We start from the raw sequence: 16,068 nt of genomic DNA, 5'->3' as shown, positions 1-16,068 counted from the left end.
GTGGTGCTGCTAACATGACTGGCTGTATATTGCAGAGCTGTAATGAATGAAACACAACAAACTTCATTGACATTTTTATCCTCTTATAAAAGCAGAGGACAGCCTTGGATAGGCTTAATTTGAAGAGCGTCTGCAGTCACGGAGCTGGTCTTATTTGTTGTAAAGCCAAGTGGTCAACAGTATTCAAATATTCATGTGAAATTCATTTAAGCACTTCAAGGCGAAACCTTAATCAGCAAAACATGTTTGCAGTCAGGCAAGATAGAAGAGTGGGAGTGGGCAGATAGTTCGGTAACTGCTGATACCAGAGAACAACAGCCTGAAGGAGAGAGGAGCCACGGACGCCACCGACAGCTCGATGCTGGCTCGCAGATTAATCAACACACAAAGGTATAATTACCTCCGAATAGCCTCAAATCTCTCTCTGGCCTCAAAGTAAAGAGAAAGGTTAAATTAATGTGTCTTTCTCTGGTACCAATGGGGTAGAGACACACACACACACACACACACACACACACACAAATACAAAGACAAAGACAAAATCATTGTGTTTACTATAAATTAGTAAGATCTTTGCTCCAAATTGGTATTTATGATTTATGGCCAATTGTCTGCTGCTGAATGAAGCAACATAATCAAGAGTAGAAAGGAACGGAGGAAAGGAAAAACATAATCTCTTAGGAAGTAAATTTACCACAATGTGATATCATGGCTGTAGATACATTATATAAACTTTATGAAAAATGTTTTTATTAACTAAAAAAGAGAGAATGAGAAACAAATGCTAAAACTAATAGCAACTATACAGACTAAGCTCACAGCAACAGACCACTAGAGTACAGGAACAAATACATATTTCATGCATAACTTAAATTAAAATATCCTTTAAATTCCGTGTTACGGTTGTTGCAATAATCAATTATTTCGACAATGAAATTTTGCATCGGCTTATTTTTTTCTTTTCTTTATTTCTTATATTTTTATTCACACATTCTCTCAGTTTGTGCTAACTTCCCTCGTCTGCAACAATTCTTGTATAATTTTGGTGATAATTCGTTTTTGATCTATACGTGATATGACAAATTAAAATTTTAATGCTTTACATTTGATAAAGAAGTGTTTTTTTTAGACCTCTATAATGTCAATCAATTCTGTACAGTTATTGTAGTAAGTGAAATACTACATAGAGGAAGTAGCGCGTCATACCCATCTTTGACTTTCCATCCTCGTACTTGGTGCGCTGCAGGACATGGTGGACTATTCTGCTTCTGGTAGAATTAGAGAAGAAGGTCTCTCTGTTGTTGATAGTGAAGCTAAGAGAAAAATAACGCGTTCAATTACTGATATTGTAACTGTATGTGATTATCATCATGTCCTTAACAGGAGTTGAGTGAGAAACTCGGAAAGAGAGGAAGTTCTTTGAAACTCAGTTTAAGTTTCCAGGATCATTATTTTCCCGACAAGCAAGTAAAAGTTTTCACTGACAATGGATGTTAGATGAATGCTGGCATCAAAGAGAAGTTTGGAAGATGAAAACAGGAAGGAATAATGGAGAATTCAAATCATTTAATGGACATCTGCTGCTGCATTTGAATGTCTTATTTATGATGAGCTTGTCTTTATCATCCACTCGGAATTCTGACTCAACAATTTAAAATATGCATGAGTGTATAGTGCAACTTTAATATCCTGGCTTCCACACTCAATCCTCAGTGCTCAGGACATGAATGATGTGAAAGATGAGAGGCAAACTAGGGAGATACATCAGCTACCACTACTGATACAGATACCTCCATGATCGTGCTAGTGAGAGTCTGTGCTGCAATGCCCGTGTAAGTGTGTGTGTGTGTGTGTGTGTGTGTGTCTATGTCTGTCTGTCTCACTGGTGCATGCGTGCTCGACTGAAGGGGGCCGTGTAGCAGTCGGTCTCCTCCAGGTCAGGCAAGGCCTCTTTGTCCAGCTTCATGGGATTTCTGGGAAGCCAGCTCTTGATCTGACGACATCTCAGATGAAACCGGCTGCACAGACGGCGCACAGCAAAACAGGATTAACAGAACAGATTAACATGAAGATTGTTTTCTTTCACGTAGTCCAGTGGTTCTTAACACCATCCTGACATCTTCACCCTGCCACTGAAGACATGTTTAAACATGCGTGAAGTTCATGCATCACCCTGTGTCGACATTAAACGTCATTTTTCATTTTGCTTATGATCCGGGATGACCAATCCAACTCGAATCCTTTTTTCTTCATATTACACTCAGGATTTAAGGACTTCAGAAATTCATAATAATAATAATAAAGAATAATTTCTTAAATGCTGTGTTGTAGGCAACTGGTCTGTTTCAGTATTCATGAAGACATTTAGAGAAGCCTTTTCTGAAACAGTGAGACAGTTGCCTGTTGCCTATGACAAAGCACTTCAGACCCTGATGACTGAGAATCTTTACCGACAATAAAGAATAATACAGACTAAGAGCCCACAGGACATAGCAGCAGTGTAAGACATTACATAGGCAAGGTGGTACTTTGAGCTAAATGCTCAGCATGCTAATACACAAACACAGATAAAACTGGCATGTTGATATTTATTTAGCAGGAGTAGTAACGTCCCACCTTGGTTTAGTGTCCTATCATGCCAAGATTTGCTAATCAGGCAAAAAGCCGAGCCTGGAATATCAGTACTGCAGCAGTGGAAGATACTTTGTCACCAGGTATAAAACAAATATTAATTTTCATCTAGGTTTTTATTTAGCTGAAGAAATGCTTCATCAGAGGTATCAGAGTGTACATAATTTCATGGCAATCCCTTCATAAGATTGTGTTGGCTCTAGTGCCCCCTCTGGCCATTAGCAGCAGGGTTCCACAGATTGAAGAACACCCTGAGCTGTGTGTCAACAGATCTTGAGGTGCCTGCTCAGCATGGCACATGCACTTATTTTGGAAGGGAGTTGAAGAAAGATGCAAGTTAGCAGGATACATAGCAATGAGGGAATGTATCTTCTTTGTGACTATGTAAAATAAATAATAAATATATGGTGAAACATGCAATTTAGCCGCTACTAAACATTGTTTTATTACTGTGACTCTACATGTAATGCAAAAGTATAATAACCAAGCTTCTGGTGGTACTTGGTATGGAAAGAAAAGTAATGACATCCCCAAAGTCATTAGAAATCATCCTCTGGGCACCATGAAATTAATCTCTCCAACGTTTGCTCCAATATTATGAATAACATCATCCACACTGCTGGTTAAAATTCACTTGGCTGCTTCTCTAGATTTGCAGCTTGAAATCATGTGTGCCGCCCCGATATATTTTCGATGAATATAAATGGAGACTCAGAGTAAAAAACGTTGCTGCCCTACAACACTATGAATGTTATTGTGATGGGAACAGGTACTGTGTGGAAAGTAATAATACTAAACCAGCAAGCTGCCACCACCAGCACACAGACCATTTGTCCAGCTTTACTGGGATGCCAGTAAGTGACAGACCATTAGTAAACACATAAAGCCTATTTAGACTTCCTACTCTGGAAGATTTTTCTCTGCAGGATGACGGCGCCGCCTGATACTGGAAGGGACACAGAATGGGCCTTGTTCTTTATACTGACTGATGAAACACTCTCACAAGCTTTATGTGATCTTTCAGCAGTTTTTTTGTCTGTGTTGTCTATGTTTAACCATGGACAAAGACTTAACTATATCTGTTCATAGCCTGGGTATTGTGATAGCCAGTATGTCTCTCTCAGAAACAAAGATGTGGATTTGGATGTTACTTGGTGGAAAGTTAGATCATATTACAAGGGACAAGGGACTGACCTCTGGAGGTGTTCTGGATCACTGTTCTAGACCATCATAAGAAGATTATGATGACATGTTTCCTGTATTTCTTTTTCCAACTTTGACATCTTATTTTGACAATTTCCGTTCAGACGTATTTGGGATAAACATCTACTGTAGATCAATCTGCATGACAAAGTATTGTAGAACAGTAAACCAGATTCATGTAGAAGCTCTACACTGATGAAAACAACTTGTCAGGCAGCAACTATCCTTGTTGACAGATGTCTACTGTCCTACCGTCAACATCGTTTTCTGTTATTTGAATATAATTTTCAATGACGACATCAAGCAGAAAATTGAATACAACACAGTAGTATTTTAGACGCTTTTGGACTACAACTTTCAGAAAATCTCCTTCCATGATTTGTCCCTGCCCTGTTTCTTCTCATGGATCGGTTGGGAGAGACTGGAGTCCTGTGTGGCGCTTGGACAACACTTGAACATCACATCAAAGCGCGAATGCGCCTCTAAAAATAGTATGCAAATAAGCCTGTGCAGCTTCTTGTATTTGACTGAACGATTACAAGTGGTACAAAGAAAAGCACTGTCAGTGTGGCTGAGTTACAGTATTATGCTCGCAACAATGTGCCTGTGAGCTCGATTTTGGGCTTTTTGGAAAACGGTCGGAAAGTTTAATTGTTAACATTCATTCATACAAACAACAATGCTTGCATTTGTAAACCCTGGCAATTAAATATGGCAGTTATTCATTGATTCTCAAATGAACATACTTTCCAACCGTTTCCATTCAGCCTACTTCTACTCCTGCACCTGGGATGCAAATTTCTTCCAATTTAAAAACATTGTAAATATAAATATTCACACAGTCTGCAGTGAAGTCTGTTTAATCCTGAACCTTACACACTGTGTGGGTTTCAAAGACTAATGACTCAAACTTCCTGCATCTGTCTTCCTCACTGACTGATAACCTCCATCTTGAAGCAACTTAACTGCAGCTGAAGCCTCCCAGCTGTGTCTCACATGAATTCCATTAAAGACAGTGAAGTGGCCAGGAAACAAGAAAGATAAATGAGCTTTAATTGTAAATCGACTTACCTGCCCAAGGTTTTGCTTTTCCAGTCTGTGAAGTAGCATTTTTTCCTACAAGAAGAAAAGAAACAGACAAGTTCGAGAACCTGGATGAAGTTGTCGGTGAGAGACATTGATGTTCTCTCTCTCAGACTTGAGCTGTCACCTGAAAGGCATCCGGATGTTCATCTGCTCTGCATATTTGCAAAGAGTATCCCAGGGAGCGTGGACCTTCACGAACATGATGTCATTGTTCGTCAAAGAGGGCTTAAAAATCAAGAAAAAAATACAGGGGATTGAGGAATAACTTGAAAGATGAATGCAGGAATATCATTCCTGTTTCACATTTATGTTTTTCACTTATTGTCATTCCTGTTTATGAATATTTTAGGCTGGTTTGCCAGGGACCCCTACCTCCTTCTCCAGCATTAGACCCTCAGCACGGAGATTCTTCTCAAAGGTGCACCTCTTCTCCACCTGTGGACTGGACTTCTTGTATACCAGGATATAATCAATCCGTTTTTTCCCATCTCGGAAAAAGAGCCCAGAGGGATTTTTTCCCTGTAGAAGCAATGTTTCACCTCTGAATGAGAAACTAAACAAATGACTGAAAATGTTAAAGGGTTCAGAAACATAATTAGAGGTTCATGTCGGTGAGAGTGGATTACTGAGATTGTAGTACCTGAAGTGAATCTGTGCGGGCCTCTAGTTTAGCCCGGGTGACAGGCTTCTGTAGCAGAAACGACTCGTCTGCCCTGCTCTCACACGTGGTTGCCTCTGACTCCTCTGTGTAGTGGTCCTTGCCATCCTCCGCTGCAAACAGACACATCAATTACATCTGTTTCACTGATGGGGTTGAAGTCTTCTGCTGTTGTCAACATTTTCCTTCTGCAAAGCATAAAATTAGGTTTGAGCTGAATAAAATTCTAAATCATGGAAATATAAGCTCCAGCTTAAGAAGGACACCTTTATTGAATTTTCAAATCCACTGCACTGATGTTGAGAGGATGCCAATTTATTTTTCTTCCTCTTTGAATCTTCACATCCTACTGACTATTTCTTAAACCCACGCTGACGAAAGACAGCCCAAGCAGATTTCATGAAAATTGCCATGAAATGTATCCAATTTTCTTATTTGCCATAAACAATTTAAGTCATCCAAGTTGACAAAATAAAATAATTTTTGAAAACTTCATTCCAGAAATGCAAAGAAACCAATAAAAATGTAAGCACTTCATTGTCAGCGGCCAGCATGAGGTGTAGAATTACCTTTATTGGCAGAAAAAAAGATTACACCTAAAGTACAAGCCAGTTTTTCAGCAATGATAGTCATTGAATTGTTAGATAATGAAAATGTTCATATTTATCTTCCTGAAAGTCGTAGTGACGCGTGCACATCACAATGCACAAGTGCAGCAGAAACTGGGGCAAGACCAAGTCCTGGTCATGTGACCCTCTTGCTGGTTTTGTCTAGATCGTCTCCCTCGCTTTATAGCCTTTACAGGACGAGAGAAAAGAGATCCTGATCCTCAAGAGTTTATTCTCAGCAAAACATCAAACAGCCAGTTTAGTCACCAGAATAGTTCAGCATCTTGTGCTGCCTCACCTGCATAAAATTCACCGCACTCAGCACCAAAATAGCAATGGGCTGGGTGAACGGTGTTTTAATGTCAGGAACATAAGCTGCACTGGTGCAAAAATAAATCCTTCACTGCCAATGACCTCTGAATATTCTTGAGGGCATTGTCAACACTGAATAAATTCCCTTCAATTCCACCGGCTCATGCAGTGAAGTACAGTCTCCCTCTGCAACTGCAAATATCAGCTGTGGCTCTACAAAACCATCTGCAGCAAAGTGCTCAGTCAATACAATGCACAAGACACTATTGTCACCATTATCATGTAAAGTGTCAGTGGTTCTGCTCTTGTTGAGCTCAAGTCAACCGCAGTCAGTGTGCAGAGAACCATGATGGTGATGCACCGTAATGGGGGGAAGCAGCAAGAACACATTAGACATTCAAAAAGGCTCCTTCCAGTGGGATCATTGCATCCAAAGCTGTCTTCAGCTAGTTTGATGACTGAATAAATGCATACAATACATATTTATTCAATGCCCACAGCAAACCTGCCTCATTAACCCTCTGACCAGCCAATAAGAACGGTCAAGGGTTAATGTTCTCTCTTCTACACGGCGGGGGTTTGCACATTGAAATTGTTTGGAGTAAAGCAGCCATTCTCCTGATACATCCTGGGTTCACCTTCCTCAAGATGGAACTTGTCTGTAAGGTTAAGGTCCCCATGTGCCCACTAAGGTCCCTGCAGCAAATATTGTGGAGTAATGAAGCAGTAAAATTAAAAACTGTAATCATAAACTTGACAAGTTTATGGGGAAAGTCTCAGAGCAAGCCAGGACACAGAGAAGAATTTTACACAGAAACTTACTATCTAAATATGCGTCAAAGAGCAGGCATGCCTGGCTTTTATAGGAAGTGGAAGATTATTCTGTTTGGTTAAATTAGTTTTAAGTTCAAACTTAAATACTGAGTTCCCCTATGCAGTGTACGCCAGATTTAGTGCAGGGATTACGCATCCTTTAGCTAATTTACATACAGTGGACACACCCCAAAGATACTTTGCGCCACAGACCAAGTGCTGTACCGCGCGCTGTTTCGATAGAGCCCCTTAATTTCAACATATCATGAAAATTCAAAATGACCACATGACTGTTGCTTTCAAATGTTTGACATGTTTCTACCATAGACTGACAGCTTTAGGACTCTCAGAGACCAAATCAACTGTAACACTGCAACAACATGTCCAAGGAATCCTACTAAGGGAATGACAGACAGTAAAGGAGCTGGCAGATGTGTTAAAATGATCCATCTCTAATCTTGTAACTTCTCTCTCGGATTGTCCTCTTCCACTACTGGATTTAAGGAGACATTTCCATCAGACTGACCTGTCTGTGGAGGGAGGAGGCTGCAGGAGGTGCTGATAGTCTGACTCAGACCCTCGATGTCTGGTTTGGGCTCCGGGCTCAGGGGCACCGACAGGAAGTGATTGAGGTTGATGGGATGAGTCTGACTCTGGGCCAGGCAGGGAAGGCTGCGGCGAGACGGCTTCAGGCTCTTCTCCTTCAGTATCTCGCTGATGCTGGTGTGCATGCCTGAGGACAAGAGGAGCTGAGTGGTCATTTCACTGGACGCTCTTTGTTGCTCAAATTGGGTAAATCTATTTACATATTTATGCCATGATATTATGCTTCCATCCCTAACACACATGAACATTACATTTTAGTTTAATCTCTGAGCATAACTTCACACCACAGCTATGACTGGATCCACCACTGATTTATTTTCTACAACTACTAAACAAATGTTTCCATAAAGAAATCAAATCAGTATTTTATTATCTGTTATCAACGAAAAGCTACAGGACCCCAAAAAGATTTGACTGTCCTTTATTACAGAATCTGTTTGTGAAATTTTTACATTTTTTGATTAAGTTGACTGCGTCCATTCACTTTAGTCTGAAGATTAAGATTTCCCAGTGTTTTTGATTTATTTTGTCACACAACTGAATAAGTTCAGCTTATTGCTTTTGTTTTTGTCAATTTTTGTCTCGTTTTGTGTTTTCTGTCTGTCTTTAATCCCTATTTAAAGCCAGAGTTTTGTAGCAAGCTTATATAATGTGATGTTGTCAGTGAGATGTGTCATGTTTTAAAAAGTATCTTTTATGAATATTTATATATATACAGATGTGACAAGTCAGCCAGCAAGTGAGCAGCTGATGAAGGAGCCAGTGAAGAATGAACGCAGCAGCTGTGATAATCAAGCAAGCACGACTTTTTGAACTAAACCGCAACAACTGTATGCGCGAACTGTAGATTTGAATGTAAAGAGGAAATAATAATAATAATAATAATAATAATAATAATAGAAATATTTTTTGAATGTAAGAAAGCATGTTTAGAGCACTTAAAAGCTGCGGCACATTAACTGAAATGGAGTGAGAGAGTGGAAAAAGGGAGTGTAGCAGGAATCCCGTCAGTCATCAACGCTCCGTCCATTTATGGGCTACAGCGGTGATGATAATGTGTGTCCTCCATACTGCAGAGTGCATTCACACCAGCAGCACTCTCCCTCCCATCAAATCCCACAGCTCAGGACCTCAAGACCACACAGCAGGATGGTGCACCACTAAACCAAACTACACTTGTAAATACAGCAGCCACTTTAAAAAAGACGCAGGTAAAACCATGAGTGCAGGTGGAGGTTATCTGAAGGTAGGTTCAGCAGTTACGTAACACGCAGGACTGTTAATGGAGTGACTCAGAGGTAACAATACCGCAGTGATGAAAAACAAAGAGAAACGAAGAGGTTAATAACAGTAATGAACGGCCTGGGATAGAAGCGGGTCGTGGCAGCCGACCTACACATCAGGGAGCAGCTTCAGCCGCGCAGCTCTTGACATATTTATTCATGAAATGAAAGCCCTCTCCTTCTAATGGGAACGTGGCATTCTTTCACCTCTAGTGAGAAATTCTCTCAGTGACCTTCCCCAAACGTTCCGCTGCATTGATAATTCACTCCCTGCGTCTCGAGGGCCAACACCGCAAGCTGCGCAATAACTCATTCTCATGACATTGATCTCAATGGGATTTCCCGGTGCTGCTGGGTGAGAATCCAGCCAGTTGAGGATGTGAGTGCGGCGGTTCAAGGGAACCACTGATCACACTGATTATTTTCTTTGCTGCCCCATCGATATGAAAAGAATAAAACTTGTGAGCTTCAGCCTAAAAGCTACACGATGAATAATTGAGGAAATGAAAACAGAAAAAAAAAAATCCGATGCTCCTAAAATTGCTTGCAGCTGGATTTAACGCCACGCAAGAGGAAGATTCTAAATCAGAATGAGTGCCATGTGGTTGTGTGCTGACAAGTCACAGTGAAATTGGCCTTTGATTTTTTTGGGGTATAAAATGTCATCACTTCAACTACGCTTTAAGGGGACAGGACAAATTTTATTGTATCTATGTACAATTACAATAAAATCTTGGGCGGTGTGACTACTGTGCAACAGTAGAAATGTGTCACCCAGTAACAATTTGGCAACTGAGTGGCACAAGAATGAGTCAGAGCATCCGCTTCCCTGGACTCAAAGCCAGTGGGTTTTTTGAATGAGTTTTTGGTTATAGGCCTAAAATGAGGTCAGCGGTTAACACAAGCGTCCGATATTTTCATGTGATTTTTTTTTTTTTAACGACATAAAACACATCAGTACATAACACTTGAAGTTTTTATACGCCCTTTAAAAAGTGGCATCTAACATATGGGTACATGAGAGGTTGTTGAGGATATTAAATGTCATCATGAAGAAATATTAGCTTCATTTCAAAAATCATTGAAGTGATTTTCATTTGTGAAGGTTACTTTGCTGTACAAAACATTTAAAATATCACGAACTAACAGATTATTTTCTGCAATAAACCAAAATCCAGGGTACAAATCCCACTGGCCTTTGGTGGAGGGAACCCATGTCAATGCGAGGTTCCAGGTTGGTCTCCAAAAACATGTCATCCCTGCAATCCATATCATTTCCACCTCTGGAGCGCTCACACATGATCTCATGACTCTCATGTGATCGCATTAATCAGGGATGTGGGCGGACGCGGAGGAGGAGAGTGTAAATAGAGAGCAAGCAACTGACCCAAGATGAAGAACAACTTGTTCCAAGTTGCTTTTGTTTGTATGAAACTTGCAAACAAAAGAAATGATGCATTTTTTTCAGTTGCTGTATAATATTTAACATTTCAAGATATACATACAATTACGTCATATTTTGGCCATATCACACACCACTGACTAAGAGTCCTACTCACATCAGTTCTAGAGTTTTAGACATGAGGGTGTTTTGTGAGGTCACAATCACTTTGACCCTTTAATCACCAAATTTGGGATATTTTCCTCATTCGCTGGTGTTTAGCGCGTTTTCTGAGGTTGCAGTGTGTTTGAGCCCTCGGGGCCACTGTACTTGTCGTATTTCCATCCATCTCATTACATCTGATCTTTATAATCTAGGCAGAGCTGTGGGTTGTTCAGCATTTGTTTGACACAAAGTCATATTGTGCCAATTACATATGTGATGACATTTCACAAAGTAGAGGTTTTATGGTCCAGTGAGTCAGAGGGTTGTTTGCGGCAGCAACAACGTGTTTTATAGCTGGCTGCTAAATCAGTGCAAGGCCAAAAGCTTTTTAGTGTCATTGCTTTTGAGCGTCGGTGGACTGGTGTTTAATAAACTGCTCAGTTTGAAGTCCGTGCCTATTTTTTTCCCCGCATGACACTGATCTATACATGGCTTCTACACAACGGCAAAAATAATCCCATAAAGGTGCATTTACTAGTCTCAAACTGGTCTAAATAATCCCAGCAGACACCAGCAAGATTCAACATGTCTGAGATGCTCAGAGGCGAGCGAGTTAATGGACCAGCAGGGGCGAGGCTCAGCAGTCCCAGAGGATTCTCAAAGTTTAAAATAGAACCACAAATTGGACGGGGTTGGTGTTGTGTGAAATTGCCTCCATGGAAATTTTAAAGCATAGATGAGAAGAAGAAGAAGAAGAAGAAGAAAAAGACGAAGGAGAAGAAGAAAAAGAAGGGGAGAAAAAAAAATCGCTGGACAACTTTTTCAGCCTCTGTGGATATTGTGAAAATAATACTGGTTTTCTGGCAATCACCGCCCTGCCCCAAAGCTTGTGCTTCTCATGCAAGCGCACTCCAAGACCTTTGCAACGGCTGGGGTGTACTTGAACATCCCAATCTGAAGACTGGATTGTGTAGGTCTATATAGATATAGAAATATATAAAGAGCTCATCAAATGTGAAATCCTGTGTTTAATCTCGCTGTGGGCTGGCTAGAACTGGTTTAAAAGGAGAGAGTTAATCCTGTGTGTGTGCGTATGTGTGTGTGTGTGTGTGTGTGTGCGTGTGTCAGCTCAGTCTGTGTGTGCAGCACTAGGACAAGCTGAAAACAAGAGAACAATTAAAAAAAGAACATACAGGGCAATCAGGAGACTCTGCTGGTGGAAAAAAAAAAAAAAACACCTCCAAAATGTCTCGGCGTCAGCAGGACACACGACAACCAGCCTCACAAACGTCCATTCATCCGAGGGAGAGCTGGACGAGTTTCTGCAAAGGTTGTGATCTGGGATTTGGATCTTTCCCGTGCAGCTTGTGGATGTTGGTCTTGTGATGTCAGATTAAAACGATTTTTTGGGGGCTGATTGTTTGTGTGGGTATGACATTTTATATATTTATGTATAAAATGTCATACCCATACATTTTATATATTTATGTATCTGGCGTTGTGACTGTTTCCTGCTTAAATACTTGGATTGAACATTGACTGAAGGTTGTGTTTATCTGTTCGTTATGTTCCTATTGATTATTTCTGTCATAGCAAGTGGGCGTATCCCTGGCAAAGTCACAATATTATTGCGTAATTCATCTGTGCGCATCTATAAGCCAGCTGGAAACCATAAGCAGCAACAGTTACATCAAGAATTTTATCAATCACAAGCTGTCAGTGAGAAGAAGCAAAACAAGGTTGTAAATAATAAGTAAAGACGCATTTTTGTAGCTTTTCATTTGTGTTTGTCCAAGTTGAGTGACGGCAGAAAGCTGAGCATCATGATATCATCTGCAAGGATAAACTAGCAAACAGAGAATTCAGGTCAGTGGGCTGTTTCCCCATTGTGGCTCCATGTTTCCACATTCTACACCTCAATTATTCATGTGTGTTCAGCCCATTGCAAATTCAGTGTCACATTTTTCCACTTAGGAATATTTTGCATCTTCCACCATTATATAAGACTGTGTTTATGTTCCTCAGTAACACTGGAATGAAAATATCCAGGGATGGAATTGGACACATCACCTCTAGTTTGAAAGTATGAGGTTGATCTCTGGGGTTGTATTTTTTTTTTATATATTTTTTAAAAACAACCTGATTTGCCTCTTTATGGGATGACCAGCGTTATGGACCCTGTAGCTCAACTGTTAAAGTGTAAAGCAGGTATCAAGGCTGACCGCAGTAGCCTGGCTTTCACTCCTGCATTGCTGCATCGCCTCTTCTCCCTCGTTACTCCCTCTCATTCTCATTACAATAAACCACAAACACTGATGTGATTTCTTTTACTTGTTTGTGTGCGACAGTAAAATAATAAAATAGATTAAATAAATCATAAAAAGTAAAAATAAAAAATCTTTCCAGGGAGGTTTTGCATTTTCCACTCACTTCTGCTCATCTGTCTGTCAGAATGCACAAAAAACAACCAACTTTATGAAACATGGTGGGAGGGGGTTGCAGAATAAATGTTGGAGCAGATCCATATAATAGTTTAACATATTTTTTATGACTTTTAATATGAATGAGATCCGAGGGGAGTACGGGCTCAACTTTCTGTGAACCCTCTCAGCTTTAAATATTTGAAATACACCGTTCAGCACCGACATTGAAATCACGGTGAGGTTTAGTGTGAAGTGTAATAAAAATAAATCCTCCCTTCATCAGGATGTTCAGTTTTTATTGATCAGACCTGAAAAAATGCCAATTTATTTGACTGGCCATTTTTAGAGGCTGTAATTTACGGCGCTGTTTCACTGTACTGCTTCATACTGAGATATTCAATATTTTCTTTATTAGTGTAGGACAAGGGTTTGATGAAATATTTTGAACTCCCCTTATCATTATGGAACAATTGAATATGAAAAGATCTGGAGCACAACCGGGGCAACGGAGCACATGGTTACATGTATTTTGTCTCCTCCTCCCAAGGGGAATAGATCCTTAGCTCTGCAACAGCGAAACAAAGAGCTAGAACTTACTGAAAGGTTTTGAAAGGCAGCTATTGAGTCGAGTGATCATCTGGTCATAGTTATTGTAAAATGATATCAGTTATAGTTGCTTTAATGGGTACATTTAAGGGGAAAAAAAGAAACTCTTACACACGCACGCACACACACACACACACTCGCTCAGAGAAGCAAAACCAAAACACTGTTGCAGTGTGTTTTGATGTGCTGAGGTGGGGCCGGCAGGCTCTCCTTCATAATTGTTCTCCGAGCAATAAGAGTGTGTTTCATCTTGCGAGAGCAGAGTTCATGAGGAGCATTACGGACAGCATCATTATCACATAAAACCCTTGAATATTCAGCTCATAACTCCAGTTACATGATTAGTACTCCAGGTGCGTCAGTATTTCTTGCTGACGAGGTAAAACCGTGAGGAGAAGTCCCTTTACTATGTATACTGAGACTGAAGAAATTCCTATTTTATCCACGTGAGTAATACAGAAAATAGCTGCAATTAGCATGTGGAGAAAAGTCTGCATCTGTTCACTAAAGTGCTTGTTTTTGCCATTTATCTGCTAATGCTAAACTATGTTCACCGGGCCTCTGGTCACTCACTGTGTCTGTTTTCTATTAGATGCTCTGCAGGTGGGGTACAGTGAGTTCATAGAGTCGTTTTTTTTCTCTTGAAACCAAACGCTACAGAAAAATATGAAAGTGAGCGAGAACAAAAAGGTTACAGTCGAAGAGATATTTAATGAGCTGAAATTACATGGCTTTGTAAGGGCGACCGCAGCTTATAGGAATTTGATATATTGTTATAATTAATATATTTATAAAAGCTTGTTCGATGTCAAAGAAGAGTCCTGAAACGAAAGAAAGTTAGACTACACCAATATTTTGATTAGTTATAGCCGAATAAATCATTAAACACCGAGCTCTGTGAAACATTCTTTTGGATTTGCAGCTCTCGTAGGATTCCGCTGCTGCATAACCATTTTAGATGGTGGCACATAGCCATGATGTTATTGAATTAGAACCTTTTCAGAGGGAAATTACACCATCGTTCACTGATACGAATTCTGGTGGGGCCTGAAGAACAAAAACGTTATTGCAGGTATCTCAGGGGAGGAAATTACTCATCACTGTTGCCTTGCTAGATCAACCTGTCCTCGCCAGAAGAACAGGAAGAGCTTGAGACTTAAAAGTTGTGAAAATGACCAGCACTCATTTATAAAGAGACAGATGCCATCTAGCAGTTGAATTGATTATAATCACAAGAAAGTAGGACGCTGTATGACATCATTGAAAAAGGGGTCAAATCCGTGTACTTGATGGAGGGAGCAGAGGATGGATTGACAGTAAGGCGACCACAGAACAGGAGACTCATATCTGTGGCCACTAGACAATGGTGGTTGCTAATGAGAAGATAAAGCTGTTAATGATAGATGCCCCTAATTCTAACTGTTTCAATGGTACATGTAGACAGTGTGCAGTCACTGACAGGAGTGGGTACCATGTGGAGTGAGGCCAACGACTAATATAACTGGAGGACTTATTGCACCAGATCCAGAACATTTAGCATTTAGCATGGTGGCTAGGCAAACCTCATGCTAGCAGCAAGTAAGGGATTATGATTTAGGCCAACACACTGTTACATAAAATCATCGTTGTGCTTTTTTCTTCTGATTGGATATTTTTGAGCTATGACGATAAGACGTTTAACTGTTTTTTTTAACATGGACGTAACTAACTGGAGGCCACGCCCACCCACGACTCCCCTGTCCTTATTGAGCTCATCTGGTCAGCCGAAACTGAAGTGAAAACAACGATGTGAGGTATCTGAAGGCTGATGTCATCTTCTGTCACGTGTCAGCCGAGCCTGGCAGCCTCACCGTGATCACACCTCACAGCAGATGGTACTTTTTGCCCACGGTTTAAATGTTTCAGGACCCTATTAGACAATCCTGGCACAACCTCTGGGTTGCATCATTTGAGCAGATTAAACATCTTCCTTCTCTCTCAATCTCTTTATTCCCTCATTCCGTTAACGTCACAATATCTTCTTATGGTCCCTGATTGCTTGTCATTTCAGTGATGTCACAGGATTTTCTAAAAAGCCTGTTTTGCGTCTACAAACAGACACACACACACACACACACACACACACACACACACACACACACACACATGCACACATCAGGGCATGCCTCTGGTTTCATGTCTAAACAATATGAAATGTTAAAGTTCATGGGTTCACTTCATCATGCCACCAAAGTAACCACATTCGGTTTTGTACTTGTGAACAACGCAGGGCTCCCAGCACTTCTGCCTGTGT

At 40.5% G+C, this 16,068-nt stretch overlaps 1 protein-coding gene across 2 annotated transcripts in view; it reads right to left on the bottom strand.

Moving 5' to 3' along the window:
- The window catches only part of ano3 (anoctamin 3), a 37,552-nt gene that overhangs the window by 9,850 nt on the left and 11,634 nt on the right, over window positions 1–16,068 (bottom strand). The window contains exons 3-9 of one of the 2 annotated variants that reach the window (XM_086209195.1): window positions 7,838–8,044; window positions 5,561–5,691; window positions 5,293–5,439; window positions 5,045–5,145; window positions 4,906–4,950; window positions 1,884–2,018; window positions 1,207–1,313 (exon numbers count right to left, since the gene is read on the bottom strand). In XM_086209195.1, coding sequence (XP_086065321.1) covers window positions 1,207–1,313; window positions 1,884–2,018; window positions 4,906–4,950; window positions 5,045–5,145; window positions 5,293–5,439; window positions 5,561–5,691; window positions 7,838–8,044 — 873 coding nt within the window. The remainder of the gene's footprint in view (window positions 1–1,206; window positions 1,314–1,883; window positions 2,019–4,905; window positions 4,951–5,044; window positions 5,146–5,292; window positions 5,440–5,560; window positions 5,692–7,837; window positions 8,045–16,068) is intronic. The other variant, XM_086209196.1, reaches the window with a different exon arrangement.

Source organism: Aulostomus chinensis, chromosome 7, assembly GCF_037954235.1.
Source record: "Aulostomus chinensis isolate RoL2024-O1b breed Wild chromosome 7, RoL_Achi_v1.0, whole genome shotgun sequence".
Classification (NCBI taxonomy): Eukaryota; Metazoa; Chordata; class Actinopteri; order Syngnathiformes; family Aulostomidae; genus Aulostomus; species Aulostomus chinensis.
The sequence above is the reverse complement of the archived record's forward strand: the minus strand, read 5'-3'. Positions and strand labels throughout refer to the sequence as shown.